Source organism: Pyxicephalus adspersus, chromosome 11 (assembly GCF_032062135.1).
Source record: "Pyxicephalus adspersus chromosome 11, UCB_Pads_2.0, whole genome shotgun sequence".
Taxonomy (NCBI): Eukaryota; Metazoa; Chordata; class Amphibia; order Anura; family Pyxicephalidae; genus Pyxicephalus; species Pyxicephalus adspersus.
The window spans coordinates 47,473,422-47,496,868 of record NC_092868.1 but is presented as its reverse complement, the minus strand read 5'-3'; the positions used below and the strand labels follow the sequence as shown (position 1 = coordinate 47,496,868).

At 39.9% G+C, this 23,447-nt stretch overlaps 1 protein-coding gene across 1 annotated transcript; it reads right to left on the bottom strand.

Moving 5' to 3' along the window:
* Positions 1-1,611: 1,611 nt before the first annotated feature.
* ERRFI1 (ERBB receptor feedback inhibitor 1) lies at positions 1,612-23,144 on the bottom strand. Its single transcript, XM_072427288.1, has 4 exons — positions 22,996-23,144; positions 7,494-7,667; positions 7,309-7,385; positions 1,612-6,432 (listed from the first exon to the last, which is right to left on the bottom strand). Exons 2-4 carry the CDS (start codon positions 7,607-7,609, stop codon positions 5,234-5,236), a joined length of 1,392 nt encoding a protein of 463 aa, XP_072283389.1. The 5' UTR covers positions 7,610-7,667; positions 22,996-23,144; the 3' UTR covers positions 1,612-5,233.
* Between the last annotated feature and the right edge of the window lie 303 nt (positions 23,145-23,447).

Sequence of the window (23,447 nt, the reverse complement as noted above, 5' to 3'; positions counted from 1 at the left end):
AATGGAGCAAAGCAAAAAACAAAAAAAACAAGAACGTGTATTCCAACTTCACTAATCTGCATATTTGTCCTGGTTCAGAAACACATATGTATGGAGATTGAAGGGTCATAACAGGCATCAAGCATTTCTCACGATTGTTAAGTTTTAAAAATGTCACCAATTCTTAAAAGCCTCACCCATAGCTCCAAAAAGTGCCTAAAACAATCTAATGTTGCCAAACGCCCATCCTGTCAACTGTCCACAAATTAGTATAAAGAAGCTGTAGTACCATGAAGAAAGCACAAGGCTGGAGGCCAGTTTATGATGTCCACCATTGAACATTTTCATAGCAAGGTTTGCATTTGATAAAGTATATCTTTGTTTTCATCATCTTACCAAATTATTGTTATTCCTATCTAACCTGGACTATTAAAAACCAGGCGACATTTGGCTGCTGTAAGCCAATGAGTTAGATAAGGAATTGAATTTAATGCGTGTGACATTATTGTCCTTCCTATTTCGGAATATTCTCTATATAGATCCTCTTTAGCTATTGGGCCTATGGTATATTAGTTTCCTACCATTTACATTTATGATTTGGTAATGGTTGCTTCAATAGGTTAGAACTGCCTTTCCTAACCAAGGTTTTTCCAAAAGGTTCGGTTCCTGGGAGTTTCCTAAGTGGGCCTTTAATGTACCAAATATTGGACATTTTCTGATCGGGGGGCCATACTGTGTGCCGTGACACTACTCTTTGCAATAAATAGGTGTGTATAGTGTGTATTACTTTCCTATCATTTTTCATTTACAATTTGGTAATGGTCTCTTTTATGGGTTTTCCCCAAGGTTCCCCAATGCACCAAATATTGGACATTTTCTGATGCGGGGCCCATAATGTGTGCCGTGACTTGTTGTTATGTCACTACTCTCTGCAATGAATAGGTGTGTATAGTCCCCAAAGTCCAACTCAAGCCCAAATATATTTGTTAGTTTTAGGCCTTTTGTGTATTACTTTCCTACCATTTTACATTTACAATTTGGTAATGGTCTCTTTAATGGGTTAGAGCTGCCTTTCCCAACCAAGTTTTCTCCAAAGGTTCCCCAGAGTTCCTTATGCAAATAGTAGTGGATTGCATCAAGTAGTAGTTAAATCACCTTCATCTGGACTTGTTCTTGTAATGTTACCTGGGGACTTGTTCTTGTAATGTTGAAGACTTTTTTCAACTTTCCAGGCCACTTTATCAGTTCTACCAGTGTAGGAAGATACCCCAGCATTTATATCAACACAACACGTCTTAAACTTTACAAGAACAATCCAGTTGAATGTGACCAACTACTACTAGATATACAATAACCGGGAATGAGAACCTTCGTGAACAGTAGCGGATTGATATGCTGCCTGACATTGCCATGATAATTCTGGGGCCAATGTAATTTGGCAGAACAAGTAGTGAAAGACCTTTCCAATCCTGTTTTGGGTAAGTCACCATTGGCACCAACAACCGCTTCAGCTTTCCATAAGAAAACCATTCCTCCCATGGACTACCAAGGAGCCCAAAGTCTGGAGAGCAATGCCCTTCATCCGGTTATATATTCTCTTTAGATATAAGAAATTATACGCCAAACACTATGTCATAAATAAGTATATTATAGTTTTATTAATTTTAAAAGACATGATAACACACAGTATTATCCAAAAATAACAACAAAATGAACAGAATCATTCTTTGTCAAATACTGTACATATGCCGGAATATCAGTGCATTTTACGCTATTTACCTTCATTTAGTCTGTATTAAAAACAAAAACAAAAAAGTAACTTAAATAGTTAAATCATATACGGTATATATATCAGTTTCAAAACTGTAAACAGCATGTGTATCACTGGATTATGAAGGGACAAAACACAGTACAGTCTGTGTCATCAGCAGCACCTAATCGTCTCCTGTCATACCATACTACAGCAGGGAGGCCATTTTGTATTCTGCAGGCCAAGGACCGCAAGCTCACAAGATGGAGGGTGCAGTCCTTGAGCAGCTACATAACGTGCCCATCCCTGGAAGACTGAGATGGAAAAACTGCACAAAACATCTCAGTTTCTTCCCAATGAGTCTACATAGAGAAAGCAGCCTATAAGAACACAGAAGAAAAGAAGAACAGGTTTGTTACTTACAATAGACACAACATACATGAAAACAAAGGGCAGACAATGGATTACTCTACAAACAGTAGTTTCTGTCAGGTTGTGTGCCTCTAATTGGCTAGAAATGGGAGCAACCATAATGAAGAAGCTCAATTTATAAGGATTAATCCTAATGATTCAACACCAGAAACAAGCTACCTTAAGTGCCCAATTTACATCCAGATGGTCTATTGTTGTATGTTTAGTTGGGTTGGGGCAGCCAATTCATTTATGTGGGCTGGTAATGCACCACATATTGGACATGTTGTGATGCAGGGGCCATAATGTGTGCGTTGAATTGTTGTGATGCAATGGAGAGGTGCAAATGGTCCCCAAAGTCCAAGCCAAAATAGTTCTGGACACCTGGTTTTTAAATAGGACTGCTTTGATTAAACAGACTTTTGATCACATTTTAAATCCTGTTCTTGTTCCCATAGAGATTTCCAAGCAATTCCTCTTTTATCTGACCCTGCCAACTGCACAGAAAGTAAAAAAAAAAGCCATTGGTCTTTATTGTTGCCAGTGTCCCCATCATGGGTCCTTCACTTCGTTTGGCAAACAGACAAAAGTGAAATGAAATCTCCCTAATGGTGAGAAATAGATATGGATACCTTTCCTTGGGGGAGTTATTGATTTCACAAGTGCCTTAATTCTTACTGGTTAGGCTTCATCATCATGATTGATCCATATTGCATGGATGACAAATGCTCTTTAGAATCACCTATGGCCTAATTTGTTTTCCTACACCCAAATTATAAAGCGTTTGTTTTGCTTTGCTCATATTCACACACAAACATATTACATTCAATGTTTCCATTCAAAGGCAAATCCGGTGCCCATTTAGATTAGGGGTCATTTATAAAACGGCTTGATATGAATTAAGGCCCAGCATATGCACTAAAAAACCCATTTATACTATGTATTGCGTTAAGGCACATGCAGGGGCCGTAATGTGTGCGTTGAGTTGTTGTGATGCAATCGAGAGGTGCAAATGGTCCCCAAAGTGCTAACACAATGCCCCACAAAGCACAGCAATGCACTGCATTTCCCACCACTCTAATAATGCATTGGTGTGCCATTTACATTAAATGGCACCACACACTAAAGTAACACTTTATATCATTGGGATGAACACATCTTGGCTTAGGACATCATGAGAGAGTAATTGATGGATATTATGGCCTGAAAGCCATAAAACATTCATGTTTTCAATCAGATGCCGTCAATATTAATGTTGCTAGTACGAGAATTGTGCATGTGTTCTGTGCAAAATTGTTCGATTATCTCAAGGTGTTAAAAAAAAAAAATTGATGGTACAAAAGTTTGGTTTGTGTTACCAAAAAAAGTCTTTGTTAGACCTTGGATGCCCATGGAAGAAGCCAAGTAGATTCTTTTAGGAATGCAATCCTTTAGAACCCATTACAATTTGTCAGTTTCCCATCCACTTAAAATTCCATCTTGATTAAAGAATTTTATTGTGAGAAAGGGCATTAGATTATTAGTATGAACAGAACAATATCAAGCTTTGAAGTTAAGAAATTAGGGGCCTCCAGAAAAATGTGTATTTTTACATATTATAGACACAGGCACATGTGCCAACTTCATTAATAACCTTGGTAAATAATTTGACTCCATACCACATTCACTCAAAAGTCTGCAAGCAACCTATTGATAGAATATTCCATTCATGGGCTTGGGAATAGATGAATCTGAATGATCAGCCTGTGTTTCCCTTAGCAATCAGCATCTCCTTCTCACTGACTATTGATACACCAAAGCCAACAGGCTGATCAACGAGCTTTTGGCAATGGCAGAAGAACTTTCCAGCAGCATTTTCCTTGTGTTTCAGATTGGAAATTCAGAGAAGAAAGTTCGCTGACTGCTAAAGATAACATTGGCAATACTTTCAGGGCCCTTTCAACCATGACACCCAACTGTGACGTGTCAACGTGTTTTCCAAAGCTTCAAAATGAGAGACATAAAATACTGAATAAACAAGACCAGCTTGCGTTTCAGATCTGTTTTTAACAAGGAAAATAACAAAGTGAGAATGAGGAGGGATGTACCGGCAATCTAAAATAAACACTTTCCAAAGAGTAAAAGAACACTGGGGATCGTCTCCTTTTTAATCATTTTTGGACTGTGCACAAGTGCTTATCTGTTGTCTGCACAAAATGGAGACAGAATGGTTATTGACATAATATAATGGCCAAAAAAAATCATGAGAATGGTGGCACAGCTTACTGATAAGGGGGTGTTTGTGTTGCATAGTTACAAAAACCCAACTGCTTTCAGATCTTGCAGCAACTTAATATATGGGCACATGGATTTTGAAGGTGCCACTGATCATCTCATGGCTATGGTTAGCCCAAACAAGAAACCGGCTAGCTCATAGTTGACCCGCACCCACCAAAATAAATGCCCCCATTATGCACAGACAACAGGTACACTTTTCTTTGTTTAAAACTATTCCAGTCTTGAATGTCCAGGACATTCCACCGACGTGTGCTTTTTAGTATCTTCTAGAACCAGAAAAACAAGAATCCGTCCTGTTCTAATTTAGTAAAACCAATTGCTAGCAGCTTGTTGAGTTTGAGCCTAGTACAACAAAAGCAAGATTGGAGCAATGAAGAACAGACAGAGAAAGAGCTTCAGAACAAAACAGGATGCACAAATACTGCACAATTCTTTTCCAAAAAACACGCTCACTGTCCAATCCCAATCAGCAGTACACAAACACCTGCAACTCATTTACTTTGTAACGGCACTTATTCTGCTTATACTGCGGGTTTACAGTAAGTAATAGTTTAACACAGCTTTATGGTGTCGCTTGCCTTGCAATTATTAACAGAATTAAGAGTACCTCTCACATTATAATAAGGAGGCTCATATAAGACTCCGTATCTCTTCAGTTTTTGCTTCATAGAAACTGGGAAGGATCACTTAAAATGTTAAGAAATATATTCAGTTCTTTGAGAATACAGTTTTTTATCCCCCCTCTTCTTGTGTTGCTTTGAAACCAACCAAGAAAGTCCTGACATTTAGCGTAACATCTTGTAGTATGAGAATGACCTATTCGCCTAAACATGGAGAAACTACTTCCGAGAGGTGCTTGCGTTTGGCATAGTTCATGTCCAGTTTAGCCTTTGTGTCGGCCTTTGGGGACGACGAAGATGAGCTACTGTCACTAGACCATGATGGCACTTTAGATTCAGAGCCAGTGTCTTTAGACTCTGTGAAATATTTCTCATATCGGGCAAAGTATGGTGGCTTCTCCGGTAAAAGGTAATAATGCGTCGAACTAGCCTTCTTCCCATTTTCTATAATGGGTAAAATGCAAGGGATCTTGTTAGCAGATCCTTCACTGTTCTGTCTATGAAAAGCTTTAGTGCTGACATATGCTGGGTCAGGTGCAAAACTTTGTGTTGGGGGCATGATGCCATTGAGGTATGAAGGAAGACTCTTTGGGCTCGGAGTTCGAGAGTTGCTCCTGGAAAGAGGTTCCCTTGGTGGTACCTTTGGAGGACGATCCTCATCGCTGTATGCATTTGAAGAAACTTCAGCTGACCACCTTCTGTAATCCGGCTTAAGGGGCCTAGGGGGTATTGGGATCCTTGGTGGTACTACAGGTTTGTCTTCATCTGAATTAGGGGAAGTCCTGTTTGTGTGTACCCGAATTGTAGGTTTATTATAGGATCCAGCTGGTCCCGAATGAGACCGCCGTAGCCTCCGGTGGTTTTGCTCTAGTTTCTGAGGTTTAGGGTTCTGTATACGTCCATTCTGTTGACATGGCGCACTTTCCTCTGCTGGTTTAGGGGCAGATGTTGAGTCAAAATAGGCATAATTGATCTGTCCACAGCCTCGGAAACTTCTCCTGCTTGGAACACCATATTTAAATGCCAAAGGTCTTCCATCTTGTATAAGCAAGTCCGTATCAGAGCTGGTGAGAAACTCAACCTCGCTATCTGCATCGTCCAGAGAACTGTCCTCAGAAATTGGAAGTGGCGGAAGAGGCCTCGAGCTCCGATCACTAAATGGAATGGAATAAGAAGGTGGTCCACTTTTTACAGGTGTCAGAGGAGGGGTCCTTTCTGAACCAGAACCACCATTCATTGACAGTTTTTTAAAGGAGGGAACAACTTGGTCATCTTCACAGTTTGTAGAATGTTCTTCGATGGGAATACCAAGATGAAGAAAGTTTGTTTTTTTAGCCTTCATACAATTTTCAGAGCAACAATGTCCATTTGCCATAAATGGCTTTGAAATCTGACCTGAAATACACAAGATAGGATCAGATTAGTTTAAGCTCTTAGGGCATTATTGTCCTATTCAAATAAAGATGACTTTCTATATCTAAACTGCATCTAAAGTGAAGCTTAATCTACGTATTTCAAAGTTTTGCCCAGAATGGGGGAAAGGGTATATCCCTAGGTCCAAGTCTCCCATTGCAGTGTCCCTTTTTCCCCCCAATGACCACCTATCAATGGTGTGATACATTACATGTTTACCATTCTTCTGCCAATCTCAAGTCACAAATTGTCATTTTTTTGGGATATTTATCCAATATTGATAGATATAAATTATCCATAAACCCCCAGGGGAACCAGGACTGGACTTTTCCCATGCCATGAGAGTGATCGGACCAAAATTGACTGCATGTAATCAGCTATAATTTCCACAGGGTTACCAACAAGGTTGCACACACCATTTGCACTACATTAGTAGACAACCACCCAGATGTAAGTTCCTTAATAAGAAGACTCTAATCCTTCTTTGCTCAAGATTTGCCCTTATTTTCCCAATCCGTTCCACAATCTCACCAGTGTTGCTACTGAAATAAACATTATGCTGACATAGGTTCTAATACTATGTAAAATAATACTCAGCTTTAATTAGAATTGCAGTGTAATCATAATATTTAACCATTGTGACATAACTGACTTGGCAATATACCAAATACAAGCAATCACTGGATATTGCCTGAAAACATGGCCGGCTCATAATTGTTTGCTGCAGCACACATGCACCTTTCTTTCTATTAGCTTCAACATATCAAGCCTCTGATTTTAAGCTATTATTCAACTCATAGAAAGTGTGCAGAAAAGGCATGACTTCCAAGTAATGAATAAAATAAGAAAACAGCTTACCAATAGAGGAAATTTGCTGTTGTGCTGGGGATTTCATACTATAGGGTAACGACAAAGGCTCCATACCATAGAAAGTGCTACGAGAAAAATAGAAAAAGGTTCAGTTGATCTATAAAACAAAGCATACGAAATTAAAGATTGTCCTATGTAGCCAGCTTAATATAGAAGGGAGCAGTGTTACTTACTTATCATAGTCGCTATGATTTGCCCAGCATGACTTTGCACACATCAGGCCTTGTGCACTATGGAGAAAGCCACTCTTCAGTGACATGTCTTGAGCTGTGAGCCCAGCTGTGGTCATTGTGCGTTGTTCTTATTCACGAGAGCTTCTGGTCTAACATCAGCTGTCATCTCTTCATCTGCAGAAAAAAAATCAGATATGAAATTAATTTAATGAATCGCTTAGTTTCTTTCAGCTCCCTTAAGGTGCTTTTTAGATCTGATTAGCTACACTTTAAAAAAAAAAGAATTTTCCATTGATGACATTTCATTTTGGCATGCAGAAGTTAAAAGGTTTTCAACCACAATCCTTTCTACCATCTACAGAACACAGCTGGATTATTGTTCGCATTCATGTCAGTGTCAAATCATGCTTCTAGCAGTAAATTGGGTTTTCCAGCAGCGTAATGTTCTTCAGCTTGCTTCTTGGTAATTGACTATAAACCTTTATTAGGAATTTCCTTCTTGTGACGGCTATATTCAAACATTATCAGCACTTTAACCCAAATGTAGACTTCTGCTGGTGTTTTCAGTGCCAAATCATAAATGATAACAGATTTTCAGGGAGTTCCCCGGGTGGATGTCCCTGATTTCTATTGGGGTCCAATTGAAAAGGGACCGGAAAACACAAAATCAACCTGCAACACCACATGCCAGTGGAATCTGGAACAGATATCAGATTCCTGGCTATGGATATCACACTGTTGCAGGAAAAAGTTCTTAGGCATTTGATGGTTCCCAATTCCAGTGACATTCTGACAAACAAGAGATGCAGTGGTGTATGCAGAAATCTATTCTACAGTGCACAGGCATAATTAGAATTGCAAGAAATTAATATGTTTGCAGGCAGGAAGGCAAATCTGAGTAGCACCATAAAAGCCAATAATGTATAACCGATACAGCATATAGCTAATACTGCACAGTCAATATGTATATGTAGTTTTTATGATCCCAGTAGTGCTTTAGTTTCAGTGGGAGGAGAGAAAAAAAAAAAGCACTCCACTTCTGTAAAAATTAGGGAACACCCAGAGATATAACATGTGCAGTAATCAAAAGTACAGGGTACACATATCTGCCCCTCCCTACTCTACAAGTGACTTCTCCAAGATTGACCAGAGTCCATATAATGACAGTATGAATCACACGTCTATAAAGATAGCACAAAGACATTTAAATCCTGTCTTTTACTATTAAGAATGAGGAAAGGTAAAATTCTCATGCTTAACTTTTCAAAAGTACAACTAGTTTTCCTAATAGTATCTATAGGGGCACATATATTGCCAATTGTATTGTGCACAGAACAGCAACTAGTAACAATTGACTTTTAAAGCCCACAGTATAAAGCTTTATTGTAAAGCTCTAAAAAAGGCAACCATGCAAAAGCTGATGTTTATTTCAGCAATATGATTTTTTAGATCTGGTAGAATATCCATACTAGAGTTTATTTTGACCAGAGATGCTACATGAAATTATTACCACCTTCAAAAAAAAAATCATGTTTTTGGAATTTAAACAGCTGACTTGATGAAGCCTATAAACGTGACTTGCTTCCCAAATGCAGACAGAGACACCAAGAACGGACTTTAATGACAAAGGCGACCGCTTACACTCCCAGCTACGCACTGACACATTTTACACACACACAAAGACGTCACTGTTTTATTTGTAGTGGCTGTAATCCTTCACTCTGCAGCCATTCAGCCAATATATGACCAAGTAGTCGGTCAGGTTTTGTTGTTCCCGTGGTGTAAAAGTTAAAAGTAAACGTAGTGAAATGAGTTTAAAGCAAACTAAAAAAATTGCAACAAAGGCCCCTTGATGTTGACAAACCGAAGGGCATTTGGTATCACAAACAACAAAGTGCAATAAAGATGTGCAACATCCAGTAACTTGTAGCTGCCAAGAAAAAAATTCCAACTTCAGTAATCTTATTGGGTTTGGTGAATTTTGAATGGTAATTATAAAATCTAGTGGTGAAAAGTGACATTGTCTCTGGTATAGACAGTGATGTGAAACCAAAACCAGTTAAGCCACTGCTACCAAAACAGGCGTCCAACACAAGATTTCTTCTTATTTTCTATTGAGTGGGAATGGGAAATAAGAGAGAATCTCCGTAGGTAGGAGCGACACCTTGGGCCTTGGAAGCTGGGTGATCCAGCAAACCTGAAACAGATTTCTTCAAAGTTATTTGCTAGCCAATGTTTTGAATCCTGGACCAGATCCATTGCAGGTTTGCTGAATCACTCAGGTTTTATACATTGGGCCCCTTGATGGTACTTGATGGCTGACCCATAAAAAAATGGGATTCCTTAGGTTGGCATTTTTTCCCTAGAAAAATGTAGCAACTCTACTAATAGGATATAATAGGAAAAATACCCGGACTGTGTTTTTATCATTCTCTACTCTAACCATTAAACCATAATTAGGCTTTTAAGCCTGAGCCGTCCGTACATAGAACAGGCTCACTTCCGGAAGAAAAGACCCTTGTAGATAAGTATGTCTGCAAGTGGCTGCTTAATGCATACTAACTGACAGGTCATAAGCACTTTTCCTGGATGCCTAGAGAATGTCCATTAATGAGCATTGAGGACCTTCAGGCACGCGGCTCCAGACTAAAACGTTGTGGAAAATAGCCCTGTATAAAAAGCTTTAATGTTTCTGAAGTTGAACAGCTAAAACTTTTTAAACAAGGTTAAATCACTCCTTCCAGGAATAATGTAGACAGTCATGTGTGGCTGGAGGTGGAAAAGGATATGAGACAAAGGCGACATTTAGAACGTTTGGCGCAATGGAAAAAGGTGCAGTAATCAGAATCAACTTCTCCATTTAGGTTAGGCTTGGATAAAAGCCGCAGTGATGTTCAACGGGCAACAGCCCCAGTACATATTTTTCATCTTCTGACCGCTGTATCCGGTTGACAGCTGAAAAAGGCTGCTATAGATAGGCCCGTATGTGACTCACGGTACTTGTTTATTGAATAAGCAAAGAAGTAGACATTTTAAGAGTACATGTACATACAATTGCAGCCTTGACCACATACTTTACAGACCCAATGGTACAAAGAATTAGGAAGTACAAGGGCCTCCCTGACTTGAGGGCCACCAAACATTGTGGAAAGTTAATATGTAAAAAAATAAAATGGGGCTTACCTGCTAAGACAGCTATGCACAAAACTGCACCCAGTTAGTCATTAAACAACAAAGACAGGCAGGAGAGTGCTCCAGGGCTACAGAGAGGATTTACAAGACTCTACAAGGCTCAAGTAATACACAAAAACAACAACTTCCCTCCATGGACACTGGAGTCCAGCAAGTAGCACCATTGACATTAACTTTCAGCAACAACCATAAGGATACAGTCCTCATAGTAAAATTAAAACCCACCACAACAAACCATGATCCAGCATGGTCTTATTTATGTGCCACTAAAAGAGCCACAATAACTGCTTACTGAATTGGTGACCGAAATATTAGCCCACCTAGCTAGTGAGTAATACCAACCAATGTGATATCGATAGTCCCCATAACAATGTCCGAGAAACACCATTAGTTGTCAAATCCAAGGTTTTTATGTTTCAGCGTGAAATTTTCAGAATAGTTGGGAGAAAAGTTTCTCATCTAGGAGTCAACCAATGGCCAAAAAGGAGAACACATTAAGAAAGCCAAAAATGACAAATGTCCAAGTTGATTGTTTGAAAGCATCCTTAGAAATCCAATAAAAGGGGGCTCATGCACCAGAAATTTAATAAATGAGGAGCTCTAAGGCAGTATGAATGGGCCTAAATACATAATAGTCCATAATACATAGAACAGTCCATTTGGACAGTGGGACCACCACATTTCTTATTAAAAATGTAACAGTGTTCTTCCTAGCCTCTTTTAGCTGGGTGCACCACCAGGCACTTTTCAGTAACCACCTGGCTGTTTTTTGGTGGTTACTGAAGAACTGGTAACAATACAAGGGCTGCCAGCCACCTACATCTTCTTCCCATCTGGCTTAAAAAAAGTAAACACTGTAAATTGCCATACAGGTTCACCATAATCCTAAGGCCTACCGATTCACACCTATCTCCTGCAATAATACATACATCAATGCGGATTTTGGATGCCTTGCACTTAATGCATTTTGGGTGCCAACTCGACCCAAGAAAATAGTGTAAAATTTCTCCACTTGGTGCCCATTGGTATTGGAACTGAAAGCGAGGAAAACATTTTTAGTTGGCACCCGAACAGACTAGAGGGGAAATCATCCAACGGGAACACTTGTCTTCCCGATAACTGTCCAAGTAGGAGAATTTGCTACACTTTGGACGTGATGAAAGACGCGAGCTGACAAAACAACCACAAAGCTGTCACATTACGAACCTGTGCAGTGTCTCGGCTTATCCAATTCTTGCCTAGTGTACTACAAGTGTGAATCCGGCTGGCTGCTAGAATCACAAAAACAACAACCCTTTGGTAAATAAGGCCCGATATTTTTTGCCGTGCTGTAAATCCTATTGTATAGTCAGAAGCCTTGGGGGCTTCCCTGCCCCCACCTGAAATCCTCATAACCCCGGCCCTAATTGCCAATGCGTCACAACCCTGTCACCACCAAAGCCTCATCTGTCAGCACACGGGATGTGCAAGTACGTTGTGCTCTATCCAACTGGAATTTGAATGTTTTAACGGAGACTTTAAATATTTATACATACGCTAAAAAAAAGATTATTTTTGCCACTCTAAAAAAAAAAAAAAAAAATTGTTCACTTGCCTCCAAGGGTACAAAGAGGGAAGAGGAGGAGGGAAGAAAAAAAAATCCACAGCCTTGCTTATGACAGACAAATGAGGCCTTTGTGTCAAACGAGGTGACCTGCCCGGAGATTCTGTGGAGAATTGTGAATGGGCAGTATTATGAATGTGCGGATGGACAACCCTACTTCAACAGGAAAAAAAAAAAATGGGGGAGGGAGGAGGAAGCCAAGTAATTACATTTTGTTGACAAGTTGACTCACAGGAATCTGTGCAAACAGTGGAATAATATTTCAGTTTCACAACGATACATTTGGTGAGGATGCATGAGGACAATATCACATCCATTACCACGATACCAGGCAATGACTAACATTTGTCCTATAAAGATCTAAATGGGCCTATTCATGAACATGAAGAATATTCACGATAATCAATATAAAACAACAGAAAGACAATTGGTTGGGATGTTTGCCAACTTTTATAGTCTACAACGGTGTTTTTCAAACATTTTAACATGGGGAACCTAGAAATAACTTTCAGGTCTTCAGGGAACCCCTGCTATAATTTCTATATCCACAGCTCACAGGATATTGGCTCAGTGGTCGTTGGTAAGCATACTTCCTATATTGCTGGCCATTTGGAAGGCTGCCTCCCTTTACAGATAGCCAAAAAGATCATTGGTAACTGACCTGAGAGGAACAAACTATCCAATGTCCAACAAACCCCTAGCAACTTAGAGAGTGGTGGCCTCTGCATTATGAGCCTAACTTTTCAGTAACCACCAAAAAAAACAATTAGGGTTACTGAAAAGTACCAGGTGGTGCACCCAGAACACTGTAGACCAGGGGTACCCACACTTTTTTGGCATGCAAGCTACTTTTAAAATGACCAAGTCAAAATGACCTACCAACAATAATAACTCCTGTGCGCAGTAGAGTAATTTTGAAAGGCAGGGCACCGTGATCTACTCGCGTTGCCTTTGCGATCGACTAGTAGATCACAGTCTACCTGTTGGGCAAGCCTGCTGTAGAGAGTCAACATCTCTTTACTTTTAAAAATTAATGGTGGGTCCATCCATTGGCTTCTTATCAGTTTTGGCACCAGAACAGCTGGTGCTCCTGCTTTCCCACCCTGCCACCACCATGGATTTGGGAACTGAGATAGCTGGTTGACCATTAGGTCAATATCAAAACTGAAATATCACTTCTGGAGAGGACCTTTCATAGCAGCCAAAAATTGCTTTGCCAGCACTTTATTCCAGATTGGAGGTTAGGCTGCCTTTTTATCATTCAGGAAGAAGGGAGTGACTTTTACAGTTTTTTTTTATCCCTGTAATTATAAAAGGTATCACCCTGTAGTGGGTTGGCAGCATAATATTAATGAAAGACTCAAGTTGTTAAGGCAGAGTCACATTTCTGAAGCACAGGCTCATCCTGACAGCTTCATTTACTGCCGTCATCAATTTCACAGCCTTAAAGAGGAAATGACAATTGTGGAAGGAAATAATCTCCGTAAATTCCAACCGGCAAATTCACTTCTCCATAGTGAACAGTCCAGAAAACATAAACACCTCAGGGAGGACCTATTCAGGAGCGCAGATTAACCATACATTAGGCCAATTCAGAGGTAGATATAATGGATAAAATACTCCATTCTTGCAGCATGCTACTGGTTACTACTTAAGTAATGGAACAATCCAAATAGAAATACTTTTCCATTCCTTCAGCCTGAAACTTGCCATACATGTAAACTGTTGCTTCCATGCAATATAGCAATCTATAGGTATCCAATAAATCTTTAATAAGAATCTATTCGCCCCAAACAGTTTATCCACAAAGCAAGTCAAATTAGTGGCATCCCCTGTAGAAGCTATTTCTGTATTGGTGAGATACTGAGGGGGATTTACTAATGAAGTCAGGGCAATTTATAAAATACAAAAGTCAGTGTGTTGACTTTTATAATCCAGTTATGTTTCGGTTCAGTAAATGAGGTGAAGTTGTGCTGACTTCAACCATCCAGTGATTTGGGTGGTAAAAGTCCTTGCAAGTGATAATCAAAGTGAATACAGTTTTGCCTCATTCACCAATATAAGTAAAAATTAACTTAACATGCTCCATTCTTGTAGTAATTCACTGTTTCTCAACCACGATTTCATGGAACCATTCTCCATAACATTTTTGGATTTCATGGAACCATTGGGTTCCTCCAAACATTGCTAGGGGTTTTGGGGGGGTAAGGGACACTTTATGCCTGTCAAATCATTTACCATAAGAATATACAGTGAGCTGTGGGTATAAGGATTATAGCAGGGGTTCCCTAAGACCTGAACATTATTTCAAGGGTTCCCAATGTTGGGAAAAGCAGATCTAAGATCTTAGACTCTAGTTCCTTCTATAACACTGAAACAGCTCAAGTGATGACAAAAAGGCCAGGGCTTCCATTTAGCATTCAGTATGTGAATTGCAACCAATAAAGGGAAGACCAAGTGAAACAGTTTCTTTGTAGCAGGAAAAGGTAAGAAGCGTGTACCCAAATCTACTATCATACAATGCATATAGCTTATCTGGATGGGGGGGGTGCTTTTCTCAAAACTTTAAAGCCAAACTCTATCCAGATTCTCAGGCAGCGGAACAAGGACTGGGGAGGGATAGAAGTTGCGTAGATTAGAACCTACATGGCAGGACCATTGGCCCCTATTTAAACAAAAGCTGCAGATTTAAAACTATTGTAATGACATTAACATGTTCTATGAGATTTTAGAGATTGCATTCACATCAATCTAACACAATGGACACTTGCTGCTGACCCCACTTCCTGTAATATTAAAACAGAGTATTACTGGGGGCAACCACAGTCCGTAATGAATCAAACTTCAAAGGGCCCAATGGTTTGTATTCTACCTAATGTTCTGTTTTGTCGCTTAATACTCAGCAGAGATTTATGTAGTGGACAAACATATTTTATTATGTTACTTTCTGCTGTATGTGAAATTCAGAAGCTCCATCTGTTAATCACTTTGCAGTCGTTCCTACAGCCCCCCTGAGGGACGATTTGCATTAGGATAATTGTGAGAAAAAAGGAGATGAATGCAGCAGCTTGGGAAGAAATCCTGGCTAAGTAAGTTTTCTGCTGCCTGGATGGAAGATGAAAACACCAATAAAAAAAAAACATTATCATTTGCAAAAAGACTTGTTTAAATATTTTTATTTCTTTTAGGAAAAACCCTTTATGTACTATTTATAGCCCAAAAACCTTGAAAATCATGAAAAGATTGAAATCTGAGCCATTCTATTGGTCCCTTTATGAGATGGACAATTTTACTAACCAATAAGAAAGACGGAAGAGGGCATGGCCAAGCTTGACTTTTACAGGTAAAGTCAGGATTATCATATCACGTCTCATCTATCTGCTATTTTAGCATCCTGCTTCCACTAAAGGTTAACATCTGTTTATATATTCTTCATTCTGTGCTCAGCTTGAATGGCAAAAGTTTCTTTAGAGAACTTCATTATGGGAAACAGAAATATTATTAAACATGTCACCATACAGAAGAATATTGATGCCGTTATATCAACGCCTAACAAAAGAGCAATCAACAGTTTGCAGACAAGAGGAAAGATTTGGATGAAAACATATTTTTGTGAATCGGCCAACAGGGGCAGCTGGCACTGTAGAGAAGGGAAAAAAAGTCAAAGCATGACATTTTCTTTTGGAACGCGATGTCCTTGGCCTTTGACTGTCACCCACCTATTATATTATGAAACTGACTGCAGTGAAGGAATGAAAATGGTTTATTGCAATGTAATATTTTGTTTGGGAACTCCAGACATGAAGCTAGGACTTATTCACCGAAATGTGACATTTATCTGTAATATTATCTAAAATTATTGCTCAAAAGTCGATGGCAGCAATGGCTACACTGATATTAGGAAAGGGGAATGAGCTTGATATTATCATATTGTATGTACCGGCAATCTGGGTGATACTGTTACAGTCTCACGTTTCAAGAATTTAGAATTCTGGTGGTAGAAAAAAGACCACCAATAAATAATTGCAGGTTACATTTTTTCCTTAATTGCAGGGGTGTCAAACTTTGGCCTGCGGGCCAAATCTGGACCGCAACATCCTTTTTTCAATGAAGAGGGGGGCCACTCATAAGCCCCAGTTTTTTAAATACATTTCAAGGTTGGCCCGCAAATTTGTTTCAAGTTTTGGCCCACTGTGTATTTGAGTTTGACACCCCTGCTGTATAGTGATAGGTAGTATGGGATGGGAAAATCAGTCATGTCAAAGATGGCGTGCAGAGGAAAAGAAAGTAGTTAGTGGGCATTAGATGGGTCCCAAAACGGCCCCCTCCCCATACAAAACTGGTTTCAAATGGGTGCAATTCACACGTACTGCAGAATCATTCACTTAGAATGTGAACGTACAGTCAGTGCCAAGGCACCTGCCCTGGAGAACACATATGGTGCACTGCCAAACATGCTGCAGGTGCATGGTGTATGTTTATGGTATCGGGTTTAGGACATTTTTTTCTTGCAAGTAATATAGTTAAAAATAAAAATGTATCCATCCAACCCTCTGAAAAGATCACCAGGGGTATAGTGAGCTTAGAGATTGCAATTAGTCTATTGTCTGGTAGGCTGGCACCCCGGCTTTTTCTTTAATACTCCAAACTGTCACAGATTTATCCGGGGGGGGGGGGGGGGTTCGTCATCATGGTGGCCTGGGCTCACAGTACCATGGTATGTAAGGAGGAAGGACAACACCTGACCGGCCAGTAGGCTATGCATTGGGGTGATGCTGGGATGAGGGTCATGGTGCCAACGTGGAAGTTCTGCTTCCCCGACACCACAACTCTTTATAATGAAAGGGGAACATACTGTACTTTGGCTTTTACAAGAATATTTTTAGCTCATCTGTTGTCCTGCCGCCCCACGCCCAGAACACGCTGTAGTATTTTTATGACTAAGCAGGAGGAAATAGTGGAGAGCTGAATGAGCAAGGGGTTATTTAGACAATTCCAACCTGATGTACGTGAAGGATGCAAACGAGCATACAATAGGCTCTGATGATGCATTCATCCTGCTGCAAACTTGTTTTTGCTGTCATGAGTTATGTGACCTATTTGCACGCATCTAAAAAGCAACACACATACCATAGTAAAGTCAGAGGTGAACCATTAGGGGATGGGGGGCAGAACATCAAAAATTCTATATGTGCTAGGCAGGCACACTTGGCTCTTGCCCAGGGATGTAGCGTTTATATACAGTATATGGAGAACACAACGGCTCTGATTATACAGTTAAAGCAGAACTCTATAAAATTTACATTGATTGGACCTAGAGTCTCATACTGTGCCGTAAGTAAAAAGCAAAGCCGCATACAATGTCAAATAGACATCAGATCACCGTCGCTGGAAACAATTTTTTGTTTTATGGGGGGCAAAGGAAGGTGGAACAAGTGGCACCTTGCTGCTCCCTTCCCCATAGGAGCTCATAACCCCATCACACACGGCTCCAAGAATTTTCTAGAGCTGCCCCGATTCTCTGGAATGGTCATCCTCGTCCAATTCAACTTGCTCCTACTTTCTGCTCATTTAAAAGAGCGCTCAAAACATCTTTTCAAACTTGCCTACCCGTCTTCTTCTGTCTTTTGAAACTCTTTCCACCACTACATATCTCTCCTCCTATAGTGTGTTACTTCCCCCACCCACTAGATTGTAAGCTCTTCTGACCAGGGTCCTCTCCTCCTCCTGTGTCACTGTCTGTATCTGTCATTTGCAACCCCTATTTAATGTACATCGCTGTGTAATATGTTGACGCTATATCGATCCTGTTTATTAACTTATCCTATTTACTTTATTATCCTTTACCAAATTTAGCCAATTAGACAATTAAGCTAAATTTGGTCAAGGCTTGCCTAAAAAGTCCCATTGTTTGGTGGCATTCTACAAAATTTCTTCTTCTGTGTGTATTAGGGATGAGGTCATGTCGAGAAAGGAGAGGTTGGATATCTCTATGGTATTGATAGTAATGATAGGAATATACAGTGCTCATTCCCAATCTGTTGTTCATCATTTTTCCCTGGCCTATTGATGAACAAGGTCAGCTGTATAAATGCTAGATTTCCACCGGTGACAAGCACTATAATCCCCCTCGGGCGGCAATATTCTGACGTGTATATGTAGTTTAGGAGCAACAATTACAAATATGTATTACCTCTCACACAAATCCCAGCTCGCCCCCGGCTCATAGATGATACAGCCATGTAAAGTCTGCTACCTGTACAGTTCCTGGTTGTGTTTACAAATGTAAGGCAATGAGCAGTCACTTGCTACAAAGGTAGGTGACGTGCAATAATTATCACTAGAAAACAAACGATTAATGACCGATCAACAATTATTCTGAACGATCGTATTGTGCACAATTCTATTCATGCTGTAACAATACAATTGTTCAAATATAATCCACCAATAGTGTACACACGCTAGATACAACGTTTGAACGATGCAGGAAGTGACGTGTAAAGGAGAAAGTGTCCTGCAGAACCATCCACCATCACTGAACGACCTTACACACAATAGATAGCGAACGATCGCAGCCCAATCAGATCCGCCGGGCGGTCATTCATTTCCGGCGACAATCCTCGTTCATCTTCGCCATTGTTCACTTGTTAACGAATATCGTACGATCGGTTGTTATTCGTTTGTTTCCAACAATAATTATTGCACGTGTGTACGTAGCCTTACAATGTTGCAAGATACTAAAGGTTGTGCTTTAGTACATACATAGGGTGCAAAGCCTTTTCCTGTTTTGCAAAGTCTGGATAAGGACAGGACAAGAACCTCATCATTCGCCAGGCCTCTACAACAACCAATCAGAATGCATTGTGCATTATTTTGAACATCAGCACAGATTCTTATTGGGCGTTTTGTATTCTGTAAAAATAACCTAAACACTAAACATAATGCAGTGCAGAAAAAAAAAAAAAGAGAGGGAAAGCAAGTGGAAGAAATCAATTTAGTTATCTGATCTCCCCGGTAGAAATGGGTAAAAGGTTTTGGTGTAGTAACACCGCCCTTGACACGTTGCGTTGTTGTTGAACGAATTAAGAAACAGCAGCAACAACGTGACTCGGCCGAAGCCCATTTATGCTGCGGGATTTCAACACCTATTTACAACGGCCGGCACCATAGTGCACCTTGGAGATAAAGATCAGTGAATCACATTATGGCTCACCTATGTTCCAGTCCAATCATGCACACAACGCATTGCAGCTAATTGTGCAAACTGAAGAGCAGCAAGGAAAACCTTCACCATGATTGGGACCTACCAAGCCAAATCCATACTGACGGACTCATTTACAAACAATCATAAAAACGTCACAATCATTTTGCCAATAAGGAAATGCTGAAAAGAAACGGAGCAACAAAAAAACCCAAAAAGTGATTGCATGAGCAAAGGAAAAATAAACGTGTCACAGGACACTCACACAGCATGCTTAGTAATTTGCAGTTGATCCTGCAGAATGACAATGTGACTACGCCAACACAGTGTTGTGGGAATGGCAATCAGCGTTGTCACCCAAGTGTTGGCTATGTGTAGTCACTGCAGCTAGTGATCCTCAGTCAAGATGATTCTGTGCAACCTAAAGGTTTAGGATGTGGCACGTGGTGTTCTCTCTAGCCCTTTTTAGGTGGGCGCACCGCCCAGCACTTTTTAGGACTGTTTTTTGAGCAGTTATTGAAGAGTTGGGTCACAATACAGGCGTTGTTTCCCACCCAGCTTAAAAAAATGCACTGCATGGGTCACAAGTCTTTTCACAGGTTTAAATTTGCAGTCACAGGATGCTCTGGATGAAGAATTGAGCCCCAAAAATGGCCGTACTATTTCTTTTTCAGCATGCAGTTCAGAAATTTCAATTTCTCTCTCATTTGTAAACTTGTTCTGGGTCCAGTATTGAAGCCAAAGGATCAGCATGACAGCCAGGCAACTAGTAGCTTCAGAAATAGATCAGCAATGGCAGCCTCCATGTTCTCTCAGTACTCTTCCCCTTTAATGTCCCCATTTTTTAGGACTGATCCAAGCTGCTCACATACAAAAGCCGGCTTTGCAGAAGTGAACTTCTTACAGCAAAAAGAGGAACCGTATGCAGCACCGCATATAGCCATACTAGACGGGTCCATAGTCCATGGTGTATTTACAATGCAGATTGCTTTAGAAAATCTACTCTCACAAACACGGCAGCAGACTGTAAATTTAAAGAAAAAAAAAAGTTCAACCTCACCTTTCTTCACCCCTGACAGTCACTTAGCAACCATTCTTGTCATACCTGTGTTGCAGGTGCACCTTCAGCCAGGGACACACCCCCTTAAAGTGACACATCCAGTCCGAATTCTTTACATTTAGTAATGCAATGTGACTTTTTTTTGAGTTATTACATTATAGAGTTACTTTTTTTTATCAAGTTATTTTACTAAACCTGCTCCTAACACTTCTATCATGAGAACAAGAAGGACATCTGGAGAAGACAAAGCTGACCGTACACAGATCTTCGATTCAATACAAAACATTAAAATGTAAAGAATCTATTATAAACTTTAATTGAAATATCCATGAACTATTGATCAGGAACTTCGGTTCGTATTGATCACATGGGACCGTGGCGGGCTACCGGCCACTCCATGGCTTTGTTTGGCATCAAGCAGTACATAGCCAGTGGTGGCCGACATCTGATTGAAATTTAATACAATTTTGGTGATCTGATAATCAAGTACTGAATAAAGAAAATCTAAATAAACAATCAATATCACTGATACCTGATCATGCAAAAAAAAAAAAATAGTAACAATATATGGCCAAGTTTAATAGCTAAAAATTATAATAAAACAAAGTATCCAAAAAGTAAAAATTTGTGGGGTGAAATGTTATTCCTACACAGACTTAATTCTTCTTTAGTCAAATATTTAGAACAAATTCTTCCAAATATTTTATGTTTAACTTGTACACATGGTAAAAAAACAAACAAACAAAAAACAATATATATTTTTTTCCTAAACAATAAACACTAAAATTGATACAATTTCTCTAACAGCCAAATCTAAGTACCAGAAGGTTCCAAAAAAACACAACAACCTGAGCTAACCCCCCTCCAATGCCCAGGGAACCACCACCATGCCCCTTCTCCTACCAGCCGGCTCCAGGCAGGGGCAACAAGGAGCCACACAAGGAAGCTGATTGAAGGGACAGAGAACACACACTATACAGTAATGCCGACCAGTCCCACAACATAATAACACTCATACTGGGCCACAAAGCTGACACTTCAATAACATATTACAAGCATGTATATAATACAGACAAATACATAGGAAATAAATCCAGCTACAACTACAAGCAAGCACTGCAATTATAAATTCCAATTCTAGACTTTTGACAGCATTTTACTGTACGTTTAATATATAAATCCAACAAGTAATAGATTATTTTTCTGTGCACTGATCAAATGTAAATGATTGTTCTATATCTTATATCAATGCACAGAAGAAATTAAAATACCCCACACTGCACAGTACAATACAGATTTGCAGGACATTACTTATATCTACAGATTATTTTCTAATGTAGATATCCATTATTAGGAAGCACCTTGTAAAGTAGTATGGATCACCAGAACCATTTACTGGATTTTACCAAAGCATTGCAATTCTGATAACTTCTCATACTGTTCTATACATTACTGAGATCCCTGTGCTGTGCATTATATTTAGGTTACTATATTGTTACATAGACAACTATACTGTATATTACAGAGATCCCTGGAGTATAATATTATATATTCAGCAATATAAATCATACAATGTTTTACTATGCTGTTTTATTACTGGATTACATGTCATTGCTGAGATCTCTGTACAGTAGAGCACTGCACTGTATTAGACACTGAGTACTGGTTGACAGGGTCAGTAGCACTAAAATCCCTGTTCAGTACAGTTTTAGGGACATTAGACGAATTTAAAGCATAAGCACTCAAAAAAGATTATATATATATAAATATATATATATACACACACACACATATAATATATTGCAGTGTTCCTTAGATGTAATGACTGCATTATTCAATTATTCACACACATTACCATTTTTTACCCCTTATTCCCCTGTTGATCCTACCAGTAACACACGTCCTGTCCCAGGGTGACCACTCTTACTCCCATTACTGTATCCCTGGAGGATAAATTATTTCACCCCAAGTTGCTGTCCTGATTTGCACTACAAACATACACCCCACTCCATACCATACTGGGGGGTATTCTGCAGCTCACAGGGCTGATAACATTGTTATTGCAGTTCCACAAGAAGTTACCAGCAATCAGGATTTTGGGTGAAAAATAAACAGGTACATTTATACCAAAAAATAAAACTAATGCAGCCACTGCATCTAAGGACTAGTACACTGTAATATAAGCTGTTATTGACTTGGGGTTACAATGTAACAATTTGGGTTAATATTTTGTGTTATTGCACCTGGTTATATATATCATTTATTACATAAAGCACCATGATACCAAGTCCCTGATCTGTAGACAACACAGAATTCTGCAGCATGATAGGAATACATAGGCAGGTTCCTACTATCCATTATACATGACACTTGGTATCAGCTGTCTGTATACAATGCACTGTATGGTTGGTGCCCCCCTTCCAGCTGGCAGTGCCCACTGGTTTACCTGTGCAGGGTGCTCAGATCATCTGCCAGCAGGCTGTGTGCTCCACATCCTTGGGCTCCCCAGTAGAATCCAGAGTATTCCAGGCTGATCTGCTATGCTGCTTGTTCCCTGCTAGTGCCTGCCTGCACCTCCAGCAGCCAGTGTGTATTTCCTCCTGGCTTCTAAGGCAGGATAGTTATATGAATGGGTTGGGCAGTGACGTCACAGAGGACACCCCTCCCAGCTCAGGATTCTTAAAAGGGCAACAAAAGCAGCAAGCTGTGCTGGAGGAGGAAGAGGAGGAGGAGGGGGGCCCAGAGGAGGTTTTGCTGGTGCAATGTCTGAATGGTGTCAGATTGGCCTACAGCCCCCTCCATGGTAAAATGAGATGCTGAAATATTTCTGCTTCCTGCTCTGTGCCCAGATTGGCTATCCTCATAGCATTGCCAGGGGGTGCTGTAGGTTCAATTAAG